The sequence below is a fragment of the Pelmatolapia mariae genome, linkage group LG13, assembly GCF_036321145.2.
Source record: "Pelmatolapia mariae isolate MD_Pm_ZW linkage group LG13, Pm_UMD_F_2, whole genome shotgun sequence".
NCBI classification, from domain to species: domain Eukaryota; kingdom Metazoa; phylum Chordata; class Actinopteri; order Cichliformes; family Cichlidae; genus Pelmatolapia; species Pelmatolapia mariae.
This window is the reverse complement of record NC_086238.1, coordinates 33,583,553-33,602,254: the sequence shown is the minus strand read 5'-3', so window position 1 is coordinate 33,602,254 and position 18,702 is coordinate 33,583,553. Positions and strand designations below refer to the sequence as shown.

At 45.8% G+C, this 18,702-nt stretch overlaps 1 protein-coding gene across 1 annotated transcript; it reads right to left on the bottom strand.

The window, feature by feature from the left end:
* Positions 1 to 1,890: 1,890 nt before the first annotated feature.
* LOC134639747 (uncharacterized) lies at positions 1,891 to 8,297 on the bottom strand. The gene is made up of 5 exons (XM_065471863.1): positions 4,131 to 8,297; positions 3,990 to 4,022; positions 3,335 to 3,905; positions 2,068 to 2,419; positions 1,891 to 2,026 (listed from the first exon to the last, which is right to left on the bottom strand). Exons 1-5 carry the CDS (start codon positions 8,295 to 8,297, stop codon positions 1,891 to 1,893), a joined length of 5,259 nt encoding a protein of 1,752 aa, XP_065327935.1.
* Between the last annotated feature and the right edge of the window lie 10,405 nt (positions 8,298 to 18,702).

Here is an 18,702-nt window from a genome sequence, read left to right as displayed (position 1 = left end):
ATTGCAATAACTATGCAGAGGTCTCTAGGCCTCCACTTTTATGGAGCATGTGAAGTTTGGGGCCGAGTGGACAAAGAAAAGTTTCTCAGCAGGTTCAACAGGTTGCTACAACACAGGCCGATGAAGTATTGCACTCACTCATCCAAACTGGCAAACATGTAACATACACCCTAAGACTGATCCTGCTTTTTACTCCTTTGCTATGATTTAATTTGATATTATGTAGCCTTGGAGACAGTTTGCATAGATTAGAATGTTAGATTGCTGTGATGTCATCAATGCCCGATGTTTTGTTTTAATGTCTTGTGATAGTTCTAAGTGCAGATAAAGTCAGAGTTCAAGTGAGTTTAGTACAATTTTGAACCAGTTTCTGACATGTGGTCAAAATCTTGGCCGACCTTTACCACACCACGTGCTGTGGGTGTGCGTAAATATCTAGGTGAGTAAAGTCTCCTTTACCTGTTAAATTCATCATAATTTGGGGCTTTTACTTCAGGTGTTTTGATTCAGTAGTAACCAAGTGATCTTTGTACAAACTGCAGACCGCCACACTGATCCCTGGTTCCTCAGGATAGAGGACAGGACGTCAGATGGGCGAATCAAGAGCTCCAAACGCAAAGATTGTGCCACAGAAAGACTGGAAAAAGCTTCCAAAAGAAGCAAGGACAGCAAAAGTCCAACCCCAGGCCTCAGCCATCTTGTCTTGGAGAAGTGTAAGTGAGACATTCAGAGATTTTTTGTTTTACAGTTATTGATCATCTGTAGGCCTGTGTGGAGTTCAGAGGTCTAATTGGTTTTGGTTTTTGCAGCTGCTTTCAGAAAGAAGAGCAGCAAAGGAAAGTCAAGCAGCGATGGAACAAAACAACCACGCAGTAAAAAGAGCAAGACATCAAGCTCACAGGAGGAGGCCAGCTGCTCCGTCTACGAGTCAGATACACACAGCACATACAAAAGTCACACTAAAGGTAAGAAGTACATAGGTAAGTTCACACCACACCTGCAGTGATAGAGCCTCTTTCCCAAGCTCTCAGAGTTTAGCTGCTATCCATCTGCTAATCACTAGGAAGCTTCTGTTATGGGTTCGAAATTGGTGGAGAGTACAAAACCAAGACAGTCCAGAAGGTTTGGGTCAAAGCGATCTTTTATTGAAGTTCACGCGCGGGAAGACAATCACTGCACACATCAGCAAAGGTCTTCACCAAAATTATACTTCAGATTGCTTTTATAGCATCAGAGTATTATGACGCCCCGTCTTGCGTTTACAATCACATAATTTGCATGTACAGAACATTTATGTATTTTAAGAATTAACTGCAGACACAGAAGTTCCTCTTTTGGCATCTTCTTCCAAAGAAGGCAATCAACTCAGGCCTCTGTGGTCTCCAGGGGCTGGTCCTCTCCACTCGTCACCTGTTGTCAAGACAGAAGCTCCAGTGCAGCATGTTAACTGAGTGCCTTCAGGCCTCCACTCAAACCTGTTTCTAGATTATATGTAATATATATGTGTTTTGTAAGCATGTGTGCAATCTTTCTTAAGCTCCCGACTTCCTTACCTATGGATCACCCAGACATAGCGCTGAATGAAGCTTGTGACCTTTAATTACCTGGGAAAGCTTCAACTCTTTAAGACCATAGAGCTGCAATATGTGTGTAAAGATATAACAATATAAAAACGGTTATGACTGCACCTGTGAAAGATTAATATGGTGTCAGTATGTTTAAATGTCTCAAGGCCATCTTAAAGCTATAAGCTGTGTGATTAATGCTATTGGCAAGGCTATGAAATATATTGTAATAATGAAGCAATTTTCCTTTATCCTCACAATCCTCCTTTTGACCTCTTGCCACAAGAGGTCACCACACCGTGTGCTGTGTCACTCCTCGGCCCACTCAGTCATTTCTACGTCCATCAATGGCATCATAGACACCGGGGTCACCGCCCCGGGGTCCACTGCCCTCGTAATTACCTTTTCCAACAATCCTCTGACACAAGGAATGAGACAGCATCCGCAGGTGACCAAGATCCCTAAAAAAGCAGATACAGATAGCATGGCAGACATTACAAACCCTTTCCACTGCCCAAACACGGATGTCATCCAGCCCTCAAAGGGATTCTCAATTCCAGAATCTTCATGCATGGTCCTTGACAACGTTTTAAGACCTTCCAGAGCTCGGGTAACTGAGCCATCTGGGGCCGTATTATTGGGAATGAAAGTACAACACAGGTCACCAAACATAGCACAGACCCCTCCCCTCTCAGCCAGAACCATGTCGAGGGCGAGTCTGTTTTGGACCCCCATTAATGAGGTCGGACCCAACTGCTCCGCCACTCCCTCAAAGGCATCCCTGGTCAGGTTTGAGAGTCTCAGCAGATTATAATGGACATAGTTTATTCTATCCACGTTCTTGTTTGGAGTCACTGGAAAAAGAGCAGAAATAATTGGTAAGTTTTCAAAACCAGCTGCTACTTGATCTGCCAGTTTATACTCGTTAGGAACTCCCCTGGGCACTCCTATGGAGTCGATCCAGGTGGGTGAATTCATCCTAGGATCATATACATGTGTCCCCTTACCCAATACATGTCGCTTACGTCTGGCTGCCAGTGTGCGTGTGTTACTCTGGGGAATTACTGTCACTCTGTTGCCGATTAATATCAATTGAGCACCCAACCTTACCATTGCACAGGTCCCGACACTTCCCAGAGGAACACGGACCAAAAGAGTTCTCTCCCCACAATAATAGTACAACCCACTTCTTGCCCATGTACCTATTACTGTGTTTGAGTCATTCTTTGCATTGGTGGTTCTTCCTGTAAGTGTCGTAGCACACCAGCTGGGATCGATATCTCCCAGCTTGTATTTCGTTTTATCTGTGGAAAACTTAAAGCAAGTATAGTTATCTCTTTTGGGTCTAAATGGTCCTACCTTTGTACCTTTATCAATCGGCGGGAAGAGGCTGGCCAATATTGAACAATTGCCAGTACTCACCGCTTCTCTTGTAATTTGTAGCATGCAGTTGTACCCCCATTTGTCCTCTGGATACAGTGGAGCGGGTTCTGTAAATAAACGCGGCCTAGCCGAAGCACAAGCAACACAGTTAGATACATCTTGTTCTTTTGCATTTTGAGCCACCCAGTCCAGCCACAGGTTACTGTCACTGAAACCGGTGGCGCGTTCAATTAAGTCCTGAGGCTTCAACCTAGTGTAATCCACGATCAGGACTCGTCTCTTTTGCTCCTCACGGGCAACAGTTAACGACCCGTTTCCCCAATCCTCTGTACTATTTGTGACCGGAAGTCTGGGCTTTGGGTTTACTAAATTCACTCTAATCACACCTGTCGGGTCTGTCCCTGAAACATCTACCCCAATCACCAGGTAGAACACGCCTCCCGGACTACTGGACCTGGGCAGAGAGCTCCATGGTCCCAGAGACAGGGTGATAGGGTTCTGTGAAGCAGAAAAGTCCCTCTGGATCGCTATCCCTTTCAATTCTTCAGGGACGTGTGGCTCCCACTTCACTCCAGTCCAGGCTACCACATTGCTCCACCCAGGAATGCACCACTGCCCTGCGGTATATGACGCTAGTACTGGGCGGATTCCCCGGCTGGAGTGAGGGTTCCCTCCCCGGGTACAAATATCCGGGTGACTGCAGATCCACACGTCATATCCCCTCCAGCTGCTGTTTGCGCCTTTGCAGTTAATCACTTCACACAAATCAAACGAGTATGAACTTGTGGACCCTTTAACGTAGTCCAATTCCATGCCATTATAGGCGCTGAGACACCCATCCCTTTTACCTGATACCTCACGTTTGGGTCTCGTTAATGGCCGCATTTCAGTGTTCTGTTTTTCAGTCAGTGGAGGGCTGGGCTGACCTCCGTGCTCGGGTGGGCTGCTCCGGGCTGTCTGCCAAAAATACACAAAAATACATATGAGCAAAAGTAATACTATCTTATATAACAGCCATGTGGTTGTGAGAAGCATTTTTACCAATTTTCTCTCCTCACGCTTCTTGCTACGTGCCTGTAAGTCAAATGTGTGCATGGTGTCGTGTGAAACTTATACTTCTTTTATCAAGATATATTTATTTAAATGTTTTTCTTTTTTTCTTTTTTTTTTTTAATGTGTTACCACTCCCTTGCGTTGGCGTGGGGATCTCCTCCTTTGCTGTTCTTCTTGCTTCGGCCTCCCAGGTAGACTACTGTTCGGCCCGTTGCACGGGGGAGAGGATTTATTTTGCCTCTGGCTGTCGTCAGCCCCCGTGTTCGGTGGAGCTAGGTCGTTGTCCACCAGGCTCTCGTCTGCTGCAGCACACTGCGTCCAGTGATACCAATTTTCACCTTTTCCTTTCAAACGGACCGCTGTGGCCGTCCGAGCCGTCACCTCGTAGGGTCCGGTCCAGCGAGGCTCTTTCCACTTCCGCTTTATGACTTTCAGCCACACTGCTTTTGCCTCTGGAACCTCTCCTTCTGCCGTGGGCCTCCCGGCGGTCACCTGTTTTGTAAAACTGGACACAAGAGCCTTTAACTCATTAAAATATTCAGCATGAGACTTGTTACTTCTCTTAGACTGTCCTGTTTCTGGAACCACCGTCCAAGGCGCCGGAAACTGCCGCCCTGTCAGCAGCTCGTAGGGCGTGAAACCTGTGGATTGGTTAACAGAACATCTTATGGTCATCAAAGCAATTGGCAGGGCTGCAACCCAATTCAACCCTGTCTGTGCACAGATTTTAGCCAATTTGTTCTTCAAATTTAGGTTCATTCTTTCTACTTTTCCTTGGGACTGAGGATGGTACACTGTCCCGAATTTATGCTGGACCCCCAACATTCTCTCCACCTCTGCTAAATCCTTATTTCTAAAATGGGTCCCGTTATCTGATCTAATTCTCTTGGGAAACCCATGCCTTGGGATGTAGTGGTTAATCAGACATTTAATCACACTTTTTGCATCCTCTCTTTTAGTCGCCCATGCCTCTGGCCAGCCGGTCAGAGCATCCACACATACCAACAAGTACCTCAGTCCTCCTGGTCCCGCATCCACCATGTCAGTGTAGTCAATCACAATTTCTTCTCCTGGTCTCTCTGGCATGAGGAACTTACCTGGTTCTGGCTTCACCGCTGGCTTTGGATTGTGTGCCCCACAGATCAGACACGTTCTGGCTTTTTCTTTTATCATGTCTCTCAGGTGAGGGTGCCACCAGTGACACAAGTTTCTCTCCATCTGTGTCACACCCACGTGGCCAAGTCCATGTGCCTCACTTACCTTCTTTTCAGCCAGCTTAGCTGTTAGAGCCGGTCGCCCGTGGGGTCCTCTCCACAGACCTCCTTCTTTTCTGGCTCCTCGGGCCTGCCACACCTCCTTTTCCTCTTGGGTGACTTCGTCCTGCGCCCTTCTGGCTTCTTCCAACACATCAACGGTTGGCTCTTCTTCAGCAATAACCTCCACCATCTGCCTTCGTCCTTTGTAGCCGGCAGCTTCTTTGGCGGCTTCATCTGCTTTCTGGTTCCCTTTTGCTACCATTGTGTTTTCTTGAGAGTGTGCTTTGCATTTTATGATGCTTACCATGTCTGGGTCGTTCAGAGCGTCTTCCAGTTCCTCCATTTCCTTCTTATGGCATATTGGGGCATTGGTTGCTGTTCTGAAACCTGCTCTCTTCCATTGAGCGAGTTCCACGTGAGCTGCCCCAAACGCATAAGCTGAATCAGTGTAGATGTTCACCTTCATGTTCTTGGCCAGTCTCAGGGCTCGAGTCAGGGCTATTACTTCAGCTCTCTGTGCTGACTGCTGACCCTCTATTCTTCCAGCTTCTTTTACCTCATACTGTCGTCCTCTTCTGGAAACCACCGCGTAGCCTGCTTTCAGTCCTTCTTCATCACGGTGACAACAGCCGTCTGTGAACCAGTCCTCCGCACCTATGATAGGTTCTGCTTTCAAATCTTCTCTGACCTTCTCTTCAGCTTCAGCTCTTTTCGCACAGTCGTGTGGTTCCCCTGACCCCATCAAGTCTGCCATGTTTATGCCCTCATGTGTAAACGTCAAGTTTGGAGCATCTAGGACTTTGCTCAATCTCTGTTGTCTCAGTGGTGTCATTGTGAAGGCTTGTGAGTTCACATAGGCTACTACACTGTGTGTGGTGAGCACTTTAAGTGGGTGTTCTCTTACTACATGTGCTGTTTTCTGAATGATTTTTGCTACCCCAGCTGCATGCTGTGTACATGGGGGGTGTCTGGCCTCTGTTGGATTTAATCTTATGCTGACATACATAAGCACATCCCTACCTCCTCCTTTTTTCTGAAACAAAACGCCATTCACAATCTCATTTGTTTCAGAAACATCAAGATAGAATGGTTCATCATAGTTGGGTGTAGCCAGATCTGTTGCTCTTGACAGATCTTGTTTCAGTGAAATGAATGCTGTCTCTGTGGGTGGTGTCCATGGCAGCTCGGCCTTAAGGTTTCGAACGCCCACCTTTTTGATCAGGTCCCTTAAGGGGGCCGTTTTACCCGCATAATTCGGGATAAACTGTCTGCTGTAACCTGTCAGCCCAAGAAAGGAAAGGAGCTCCTTCACCGTTCTTGGTTTTGGGTGTGTCAGAATCTGGTCCCTGTGTGTGTTCATTAAACCCACTGACTTGTGTGCGATGACTCGGCCCAGAAATGTTACTTCCGGTCGGACCAGCTGCAGTTTTTCTTTACTTACTTTAAACCCACATTCTGCCAAACGGTTCAGAACCACCAGAGACGCTGCTGTGCAGGCGGATGCGGAAGGGGCTGCGATCAGCAAGTCATCAACATACTGAATTAATGTACAACCTTCAGGCAGGTGGCATGGTGACAGCGCGTCCTTCAGCACCTGATTGAAAATGCCTGGGGACAAGGCAAAACCCTGTGGCAGGCGTGTGTATCTGTACTGCTGTCCTCTGTATGTGAATGAAAAAATGTCCCTGAGTGATTCATGCAGAGGGAGACAAAAGAAAGCATTAGCAAGATCAATACATGTAAACCACTTTTGTTCCCACGAAATGGCTGTTAAAGCCGTGTATGGGTTTGGTACAGGCACGGTGTCTGTACGTAGTATTGCATTAATGGCTCTCAAATCGTGTGCCATCCTGTACTTTCCTGTCCCGTGCTTCTCCACTGGCAGAATGGGTGTGTTCCAATATGACTGAGAAGGCTCGAGCACGCCTACTTCCAACAATCCCTCAATTGTTTCTGCAATTCCTTCCTCAGCTTCTGGTTTGTGTCTGTACTGAGGTCTCTCAATTGGCACTTCCGATTTTAGCTGGAACAGGACGGGTGAACAATTGGCCAGGCCAACATCCGTGGGCCCTGTTGACCACAAACAGTCAGGGAGCTGTGAAAGCGCTGCAACTGCGTCAGGGTGGTCTGTTTTTTCCCTGCCGTGTGTTCTTGAAATTTCTTTGTGTTCTACAACCACCGCGTCGTTAGACAGACAGGTGATTCGATAGGTTTTGCACTGTGGTGCATACCAGACATTTGGGACTTGAGTACTTTGCCACCAGCTGTTATCCAGGGCCCGCTTGACCATCGGACCCAACTCTCTGGCCTGATGACCGACGTGGACCGCCAAAGTGACATGGGGAGCTGAATCTGAGCCCATCTCGTACCAAAGCAGTTGTTCGTCCGTCAATTTCACAGCCGCTGCTACCCCTTCCGGGCCTACATAAATGTTATGGCAACGCACGCTCCAAATTTGACCTTCGAGGTCATTTTCAAAATTTTCTCGGTACGTGTCATCGTCGTCCCTATCATAAAACAGAGTGACGTGGTAAGGGTCACGCGGCGGGGTGTAGACGGCCAGGCTCATTATCCAGGGTCTCCACAGCTCATATTGTCTCAGAATGCCGTCTTCCACCAGCCTCCCCCAGTAGATGTCGGCTGTAGCTTGTTCAGAGTCTTGGATCAGATATTGAGTCTTTGTATGTGTCCCCAGGCACGGGAACTGGTTTCCTCCTGGAAGAGTAACAGTCAGTCCATCTGCAGAACAAGTGATGGTAGCTCCCAGCTTCACGAGCAGATCCCTGCCCATAAGATTTACAGGTACCTGCGGCGACACTACATATCTGTGCGTCAAAGTCTGTTTTCCCAGCTCGGTCAGTGCTGGATCAGTTAGTGGCAGAGTCATTGGAACCCCGGAGAAACCAACCACGCTCACAGTGTGGTCTGAGATGGTTGCAGTGTTTGGTGTGGATATAAGCGTGGAGTAGGTCGCTCCAGTGTCCACCAGGAAGGTCAGTGGTGTTCCTTCCACAGTCATTGACAGCATGGGATCTGCCATTCCCACACCGTCCGGTTTCTCAGGGCCCCGTCAATATTGCTCTTCCCAGCCCCAGTCTGCCACTGGATACTGGGCGAGTGGTGCTGCACCTGGGTTAGGAGCTTGGTGTCCACCTCTGTATACACCTCTTCCTCTGGGAGCTCCACGTGCCTGGGTTTGGTAGCCTCGCCCACGGTAGTTCAGGGGCTGTTCCGGGCAGTCTCTCGCCCAATGTCCCTCTGCTCCACATCTCAGACAGGTATTCCATGACGTGTAGCTGGGATTCCCCGTACCACGAGCCCTTTGTCCTCTCCCGGCGTAACCACCACGCCCTCTGTACGGTCTCACCACCCCCCAATTCCCCGCGGGTTGTCTCTGCCTTGGTGCGTTGACGGGCCAGCGGTCATCAGGATAAAGGTTGGGGTCCAGATCTGGCCACTCAGGCACGGGATCGGGCTGTGGCTTTGTCACCATCATTGCCTTACTTGCTTCTTTAGTTTCTTTTTTCTTGCCGGCGTACTTTTCACGGGCTTCGTTCAGTTGCAGCTTCAGCAATTCAGCCTGTCTGTCCTCCAGGTCTTTTTTCTTTTTGTTCACCTCGTCCTGCTCCCAGGTTAACCGGTGTGTTAAATGCCTCTCCCATTGGGTGGAGTCAGCCACAGCAAAGTCTGGATTTTTCTCCAAATCAGTTCTCACCTGCTGAGGCAGCCCTGCCAGCACCGCCGCTCTGAACCAAGCTCTTGATTCTCCTTCTTGGCCAGGATGTATCCCTGTTTCTGACATCCACTGCTCTTTTGCTCTTGCTAGAAACTCTAAAGGTGTGCATTGTGAATCCCAGACTATTTTAGGAATGGCTCCCGTGTTTGGGGTCGGGTACTTCACACGCACTGCGTCCGCTAGGGCATTTCGCACATTGCGATATGGCATGTTGTTGGCGTATTCAGTTGTTCCTGCCATTTCTTCCACGTCAGCCAGTCCGCAGGCAACCATTGCCCTTCCGGCCAGGGCGTGGAAGTCTCCAAGCGCAATCTCTTCTCCTTCCGTCAACGCATCCAACTTCCTCAGCCATCTTGCGCCTCCTTCTGTGACGGGAGGTAGCTGTCTGGCCAATGCTTCCAGATCTCTCACCTTATATGCTCGGTATATTGGTTCATGTTTGGGTCCCACTATCAGCGGCAAGTTCCGGCCTGGTCTCGTGACTTCATCCTCATATTCCACTTCTCTGCTCTTCCCAGTCTTTCCCGAATTTCTTGGCGTGTCAAATATGGATTGGCGTTTCCCTTTGACGGTGGACGTAGGTTTTGTATCTGGGGGTCTGTACACTGTTCTACTGCGCAAATCCAGATTTCTATCCTGCTCACAGGCGCCTTTTCCTTCAGTCTCCTCATGTTCTTCATCCGTCTCGTCTTCCGATGAGGTCTTGCAGTCTTTTATGTCCTCCTCCATCACTCTCTTCAGGGCTTTCTTCCCTTTCCATCCAGGCTTCAGGTCCTTTATTTCCTCCTCCACAAGTTCCTTCAGGGCTTTTTGCTTCACGACGGTCAACGTTTCTACTACCGCCCGTAGAGCGTCTCGGTCCTCGTGCATACGTCCACGAACCTGCCCGTCCCAGAGGTCCTTCTTCTTTGGGATCTGCTTGCCTGCCTGGCTCGGTCTCTGTCCCATGTGGAACGGCAACTCAGCAAACTCTGACCTTCTTTCTTCTTCATCTGGTGAAGTCACATCTTCAGTCGGGGCAGCATGTGAGGCTTCCGTGTGAGACACCACCGTCGCTGCCGGTTCTCCTGATGAGTCCTGCATCTTCCGGGCCAGGCGACACGATGTCACACCGGGACCTGTGTTACAGGCCGTCTGTGTCCCTGCATTCTCCATGTTCTGCTGTCCCACCACCGTTATTTCCTCGGGTTGGGTTGGCGTTGTCATGCCCATGACTACGTTTGCGAGTCCTCCTACCACAACGCCAGTTTGTCCACCAGGGCCATGCACTTGTCCTCCTTCTAAGGTCATCACTGGCATCACATAAGGGGGAGGAGCCTCCGCTCCACCAGGCTGTGGCGGGGCACTGGGAAGTTGGGTGATCCACGGGTATATTGTTGGTGTGTGAGGGTTATTCACTCCTTCGCTTTTTAGCGTGAGTTTTATCATTTTGTCCTCCAGCTTATCATTATTTTCCTGTAATTTCTGCATTAATTTCATTATACTTGCCATTTCTTCTTCCTTTGCTCGCTCAGACTCCTCCACTTTTTCCTTCATCCAGGACGACACTGCATTGCACATCATCATCCACTTGCAGCAGTTCCCATGCATTGCCTTCAGGGCCGTCATCTCCTTTTTTGTTTTCCGGTTGACTGAGCGGCCTCCTGATTGCTCCTGTAAGTGTTTCAGTATCTTCTCACATCTCTCTCCCTCTGTTTTAAGCACAGCATCCAGAGCTGTCCTTTCATCTGTCCCTTTGTGTTGTAATTCAAAAATTTTGCTTACCTCTTCTTCCATGGCTCGGCACTCCTTCTCGGCTGCTTTCGATGAACCTGTACAGGCCATCCTTATGGCCTTTTTCAGCTCCTCCATCTGATCTTTCAATGTTTTGTAGCGTCTCTGTCCTGTGACCGAGCTGTCCGCCATTTTGTGTCTTCCTGTAAGACAGCACTTACCTCTTCAAAATGGCTGCTGTCGGCTCCTCCCTTTCAGTCACCCACAGGCACTTCCCAGTTCAGCTCAGTGCTCCTCTGTCCGCTCTAACAGTCACTTCCTCTTTTTAATTCTGCTTGGTGACACACACACACACAGTGAACTCATGATCCACCACATCATTCATATAATCAGGCACCCATTTACCCCTTACCCAAAGGCAATCATCATAGTAAACTTTAGAATAATAAAAATACCCACCACTCAACTTAATCATTATTATATTAGTGTGTTACCTTTAGTTTTGTGTGTAACAATGTGTGCAAACCCATTTCATTGCTCCTCAAGGGACCTCAGTATGCCTCTCAGGAAACAGATGCACTGTCTGTCACACCCAAGTGAGCAAAGGGGAACCGCACCCTAGCTCTCTAGGGACCGAGCATGTCTGCAGCAAATGTCATCTAATAATACATCACACGTTATCAGTTAAAAGCAATTGTGTAGAACTCCAGACCAATATTTCAAACTAGTACATCATCACCCCAAATACAAAGCTACTATAACACAACATGAGCATTATTACTCTCCCTCTCCATTTTCTTCCTCTGGTGATGGCCCTGCAATAATCTCAACTTCCTCGCACAAATCTACTATAGCACTAAATAATGAAAAGCTCGTGGTCAACCACCATACAATTTCTGCTTCTGTAATAATTGTGGCCACCTCGATATCTACAGGGTCGTCAGGTGCGTCCGCTCGTTCTCCACGGAAAACACGACTCGCCCTGAACAGACCCTGTCCCAGAGGAATAAGTTTTATTCTGCAGTACCCAAAAGTCAACATCTTCCTATTTCAATGTGTATTTTGTGTTATTATGAATTGCAACCAAAAATTAATTTATTTCTACACTGTGTTCAACTGCACAGCACATTTAATGCACCTGAAAAATTTCACAAAGGCATATAACACAGCAATGGCATGTGACTCTACAGTTCGGCGGCCTCCTCGCTATTATCTTCCACAATCTGACGCAGTGAGGTTACCAAACGCAGGCAGTCATTTAATAACAAGGGGAATTCTGTTTCAGTCAAATTAAGAGTGATACTGAAGTTATGATCAGTGCGACCAACTTCACAGCAAACACGCAGCTCAATCTCAACCCACCACGTTTCACCGTTTGTCATTGGAGTCAACACGAGACTGAAAGTGAATCCAGTCATATTTCTACTAACTGACCCCAAATCAGTATCTTGTGTGTCATCCATTAAATGTACATCTGCTCATTAAGAATTAAAATCCAATACCCCACACACACAAATGCAATGCAAGCTATCCGGTCCACTGGAAGTCAATGTCAAAATCCTGAAAAGCGAGCGCACAAAAAGCTGGAAAGTCACGTTCCGCCTCAATGGGATCGCTATTGGGATTACAGTATAATTCCAGTGCCCGAAATATAATCAGACTACGAGCGGTAAAGTCTAATAACACTTCTTGTGAGTTTCTTACTACTGCAGTTACTAAAAAACCATAATGAACATCTGAAAGCACAGCTTCACAACGACAGGTGACATTTGCAATTTCGCCCGTCCATGTATATTCCACCAGACAAGAACCGTTATCAAACATGCGAGCAAAATGAGAGAGCAACTTATCCCCTCCACTCGAACAGAATGTCAAAGTCTCTGAATGCAGTTGCACAAAAGGCCGAAAAGTCCCGTTCTGCGTCAGTGGGGCTTAAGTTTCTATGCTCTCTACAGTATAATTGAATGGCCCGAAATATGACGAGACTACTACATGCAAAATCTACTAATCTTTCTTCTGATTTTCCTATTACTGAAGTTACTTTAAAGCCGTAAGTAATATGTGAAGACACAAGGTGACAGCGAGAGGTTACAACGTAAAGATCACCTACCGGCGTATATTGAAGCAAACAATACCCTGAGTCAGACATGTGTGTGTCTGGAAACTTGTTATGAAATATAAAAACAATGTCAGTATGAACAAAGAAGAAAACGCAAATTCTATTACTTTCAGCAAATGTTAATTAGTTGAGGTACGTGGAAAGCAGAACATATCACAAAGCGGCCATCATTTTTAACAACTGTGATGCAGCCAAAGTAAAAAATAAACACAGTTATTTCCTTAAAACACCATATGTAACAACCGTAATGGCAACCAAGTAAAAATAAAAGCAATTCTTTCCTTAAAACACCAGTAAGTCGTCCTTAAGCCAGGCTCTGCAGTCAGTCATTAGCTACTCATTAGTAAACAGGAAATGTGACTCCAAATAAGTCAGAGGTACCTCATTTACATAGACACAGACACACAGTGTAAAAATAACCAGCTTGCTGCAATGCCCGTGGCAGACAGAGAATATATACAAAAATAAAAATTACACTACAAAATATCACACACAGACGTCTTATAAAAAGTCATATGTACAAGGCCTTAAAAGTGCGTACCCTACAGAATTTAGACAAATTTTAAGTTAACCCTCCAAGGGACAAACTCCAAGTTTTTGATTATCAATGACAGTATCAGGTCCAACCTGTATCTGGTCTAATTGCTAAAGTTCCTAAGTCAATTTAAAAGCGTCCAACGCCCAAGGTCCAACCTTTGCTACCCAAAAAAGTGCAAACACCGTTCCAAACGGTAAACTGACCCAGTCAGTAGCCTATTTTGGAGGTTCCCAAGTTCTCCACGACAGCCAACTCGGACTAAAAAATCCCAAGCGTCCCCAGGAAATTTGGAGCGTCACCTCCGAGAAATGCACTTCTTAGAACATCCCACAGTTCCGTCCTACAGAAATTTAATTATGTTTTTTAAAGACATCCTATGAAACCACAAAACCTACTGCATTGATGTCCAAGCCCAGCTTTATAATCAATTAAGACTGTATTACCATATACAGATTTCAAATGACCTATATCCTAAATTCAGTAGTCCAACTACTTTAACTTGTCCTTTTCCTATTTCCGTTACTTTACCTTTTCCTATTCAGTAGTCCAACTACTTTAACTTATCCTTTTCTTATTTCCGTGTGTAACCTACAAAATATCAGATCATAACAACACAAACAGTCACCAGTAATCTAATGAGTAGACATCAATTTCAATCATCCAATTCGGCACACTTCGGAATACTTCAACAGGTAGTGCCTACCTTGTGAGATGGGCTGCCCTTTTGTCCACTCAGATCGATCACAGGATCCTGTATGTGCGACCCCCTCGGACGTCCACAACGCCTCTCTCCTTAAACCAACACCGGCCAATGCACCAAATGTTATGGGTTCGAAATTGGTGGAGAGTACAAAACCAAGACAGTCCAGAAGGTTTGGGTCAAAGCGATCTTTTATTGAAGTACACGCGCGGGAAGACAATCACTGCACACATCAGCAAAGGTCTTCACCAAAATTATACTTCAGATTGCTTTTATAGCATCAGAGTATTATGACGCCCCGTCTTGCGTTTACAATCACATAATTTGCATGTACAGAACATTTATGTATTTTAAGAATTAACTGCAGACACAGAAGTTCCTCTTTTGGCATCTTCTTCCAAAGAAGGCAATCAACTCAGGCCTCTGTGGTCTCCAGGGGCTGGTCCTCTCCACTCGTCACCTGTTGTCAAGACAGAAGCTCCAGTGCAGCATGTTAACTGAGTGCCTTCAGGCCTCCACTCAAACCTGTTTCTAGATTATATGTAATATATATGTGTTTTGTAAGCATGTGTGCAATCTTTCTTAAGCTCCCGACTTCCTTACCTATGGATCACCCAGACATAGCGCTGAATGAAGCTTGTGACCTTTAATTACCTGGGAAAGCTTCAACTCTTTAAGACCATAGAGCTGCAATATGTGTGTAAAGATATAACAATATAAAAACGGTTATGACTGCACCTGTGAAAGATTAATATGGTGTCAGTATGTTTAAATGTCTCAAGGCCATCTTAAAGCTATAAGCTGTGTGATTAATGCTATGGCAAGGCTATGAAATATACTGTAATAATGAAGCAATTTTCCTTTATCCTCACACTTCTAACAAAGACTGTATGAATGTGTACATTGAGGCAAAGTCAGCTTTCCTACATACAACTAATCACAACCCCTGTGTTTGTTTTGTCTCTCTGTAGAGGACTTTGAAGAAAAATACGAAGAGCAGGATAAGCTGGGTGAAGGAGGCTTTGGGACTGTCTTCTCTGGAAAAAGCAGAGAAGACAATTTCCCAGTATGGCTTCTTATGTGTGCACTTTACAATTCTTCTAGTGGCAATCTTTAATGGATAATGTAAATCTGATTATTTGAACGTATTTTTCATTTGTCTGTCAGGTCATAATGAGACAGCTGGTACATGCAGCCGCTGAAATGCAATCCAAGGGTGTCTTCCATCGAGACATTAAGCCAGACAATATTGTGTTTGACACATCGCCTGATCATCCAGCATTTCTATGTGTCAAATTCATCGATTTTGGCATTGGAGTCCCTTTTAGAGCAGAAGCAGTCACACGAAGAAATGGTAGGTCGTCAGCCTCACTGTTTAAATGTCCTTGCCTGCCCACACGCTTAGTGTCCACATGAATTCCTTACCATGAATAATTACTCTCTGGATTTTAGGGACCAAATCAGCCGCTGTAAACTGGCAGGACTTTAATGCCACCACAGCAGATTGGGTCACAGTTTTGCAGCTGGGTGCGGTGATGGATTGGCTGGTACGTCACATCATCCCTGATGACAACAACACATCTGAGATGCACTCTGACATTTCAGAGGGTAAGCTGAATGTTAATTCTTTAACCTGTCACATTACAAAAACTTGAAAAAATCCCCCAAAGAAACCAAATTCCAAGAAATCCAATCATGGAAATGTTTGCACACACTTGTGATTATGCACAGAGGTCCACCCTACCAGCCAACCTCAGATCTCCACGCATGCACAAATGAATGCACATACATCGACACACATTCTGGTATTGATATTTGACATCACAGTAGAGACGCAAATCTGGCATAGCTCTGAGGTCTTTCAGTCCCATCTCTGGCTAACAGGCCAAAAATTAAGTCTACTAGGAGACGGGGGTGTCGACCATACAAGAGGTAGTGGGGTGAAAAGCCTGTTGCCTCATGCCTGGTGCAGTTGTATGCATGTACTATCTGAGGCAGATGCTCTTTCCAGCTGCTCTTTGCCTTCTCCTCCAGTGTCCTTAGCATTTGAAGAAATATCCAATTAAATGGCTCAGCTGGAAATGGGTTGCCATTTGGATGGTATGGTGTTGTCCTTGAGTGAGCATCTCCAGCCAGGTGTCCCCACTTTGCAGTTATTTATTTGTAAAAAATGTTTGGTATCATGTATGATTTTCGTTCCACTTCTCAAGTGTACACCACTTTGTATTGGTCTTTCACGTGGAATTCCAATAAAACTGATTCATGTTTGTGGCTGTAATGTGACAAAATGTGGAAAAGTTCAAGGGGGCCGAATACTTTTGCAAGCTACTGTATATCAGATGATACTGATAACCTAATGCTAATTGCAATAACTATGCAGAGGTCTCTAGGCCTCCACTTTTATGGAGCATGTGAAGTTTGGGGCAGAGTGGACAAAGAAAAGTTTCTCAGCAGGTTCAACAGGTTGCTACAACACAGGCCGATGAAGTATTGCACTCACTCATCCAAACTGGCAAACATGTAGCATACACCCTAAGACTGATCCTGCTTTTTACTCCTTTGCTATGATTTCATTTGATATTATGTAGCCTTGGAGACAGTTTGCATAGATTAGAATGTTAGATTGCTGTGATGTCATCAATGCCCGATGTTTTGTTTTAATGTCTTGTGATAGTTCTAAGTGCATACAAAGTCAGAGTTCAAGTGAGTTTAGTACAATTTTGAACCAGTTTCTGACATGTGGTCAAAATCTTGGCCGACCTTTACCACACCACGTGCTGTGGGTGTGCGTAAATATCTAGGTGAGTAAAGTCTCCTTTACCTGTTAAATTCATCTTAATTTGGGGCTTTTACTTCAGGTGTTTTGATTCAGTAGTAACCAAGTGATCTTTGTACAAACTGCAGACCGCCACACTGATCCCTGGTTCCTCAGGATAGAGGACAGGACGTCAGATGGGCGAATCAAGAGCTCCAAACGCAAAGATTGTGCCACAGAAAGACTGGAAAAAGCTTCCAAAAGAAGCAAGGACAGCAAAAGTCCAACCCCAGGCCTCAGCCATCTTGTCTTGGAGAAGTGTAAGTGAGACATTCAGAGATTTTTTGTTTTACAGTTATTGATCATCTGTAGGCCTGTGTGGAGTTCAGAGGTCTAATTGGTTTTGGTTTTTGCAGCTGCTTTCAGAAAGAAGAGCAGCAAAGGAAAGTCAAGCAGCGATGGAACAAAACAACCACGCAGTAAAAAGAGCAAGACATCAAGCTCACAGGAGGAGGCCAGCTGCTCCGTCTACGAGTCAGATACACACAGCACATACAAAAGTCACACTAAAGGTAAGAAGTACATAGGTAAGTTCACACCACACCTGCAGTGATAGAGCCTCTTTCCCAAGCTCTCAGAGTTTAGCTGGTATCCATCTGCTAATCACTAGGAAGCTTCTAACAAAGACTGTATGAATGTGTACATTGAGGCAAAGTCAGCTTTCCTACATACAACTAATCACAACCCCTGTGTTTGTTTTGTCTCTCTGTAGAGGACTTTGAAGAAAAATACGAAGAGCAGGATAAGCTGGGTGAAGGAGGCTTTGGGACTGTCTTCTTTGGAAAACGCAGAGAAGACAATTTCCCAGTATGGCTTCTTATGTGTGCACTTTACAATTCTTCTAGTGGCAATCTTTAATGGATAATGTAAATCTGATTATTTGAACGTATTTTTCATTTGTCTGTCAGGTCATAATGAGACAGCTGGTACATGCAGCCGCTGAAATGCAATCCAAGGGTGTCTTCCATCGAGACATTAAGCCAGACAATATTGTGTTTGACACATCGCCTGATCATCCAGCATTTCTATGTGTCAAATTCATCGATTTTGGCATTGGAGTCCCTTTTAGAGCAGAAGCTGTCACACGAAGAAATGGTAGGTCGTCAGCCTTACTGTTTAAATGTCCTTGCCTGCCCACACGCTTAGTGTCCACATGAATTCCTTACCATGAATAATTACTCTCTGGATTTTAGGGACCAAATCAGCCGCTGTAAACTGGCAGGACTTTAATGCCACCACAGCAGATTGGGTCACAGTTTTGCAGCTGGGTGCGGTGATGGATTGGCTGGTACGTCACATCATCCCTGATGACAACAACACATCTGAGATGCACACTGACATTTCAGAGGGTAAGCTGAATGTTAATTCTTTAACCTGTCACATTACAAAAACTTGAAAAAATCCCCCAAAGAAACCAAATCCAAGAAATCCAATCATGGAAATGTTTGCCCACACTTGTGATTATGCACAGAGGTCCACCATACCAGCCAACCTCAGATCTCCACGCATGCACAAATGAATGCACATACATCGACACACATTCTGGTATTGATATTTGACATCACAGTAGAGACGCAAATCTGGCATAGCTCTGAGGTCTTTCAGTCCCATCTCTGGCTAACAGGCCAAAAATTAAGTCTACTAGGAGACGGGGGTGTCGACCATACAAGAGGTAGTGGGGTGAAAAGCCTGTTGCCTCATGCCTGGTGCAGTTGTATGCATGTACTATCTGAGGCAGATGCTCTTTCCAGCTGCTCTTTGCCTTCTCCTCCAGTGTCCTTAGCATTTGAAGAAATATCCAATTAAATGGCTCAGCTGGAAATG

What these genes read in the sequence shown, in the direction of transcription:
- LOC134639747 (XM_065471863.1), bottom strand. Translation starts at nt 8,297, where the DNA reads ATGGCAGATCCCATGCTGTCAATGACTGTGGAAGGAACACCACTGACC. An exon ending in CACGCCAACGCAAGGGAGTG is followed by an intron (nt 4,023 to 4,130) that starts GTAACACATTAA and finishes TTTGACTTACAG; the next exon opens with GCACGTAGCAAGAAGCGTGA. An exon ending in GTGTTTGGGCAGTGGAAAGG is followed by an intron (nt 2,027 to 2,067) that starts GTTTGTAATGTC and finishes CTGCTTTTTTAG; the next exon opens with GGATCTTGGTCACCTGCGGA.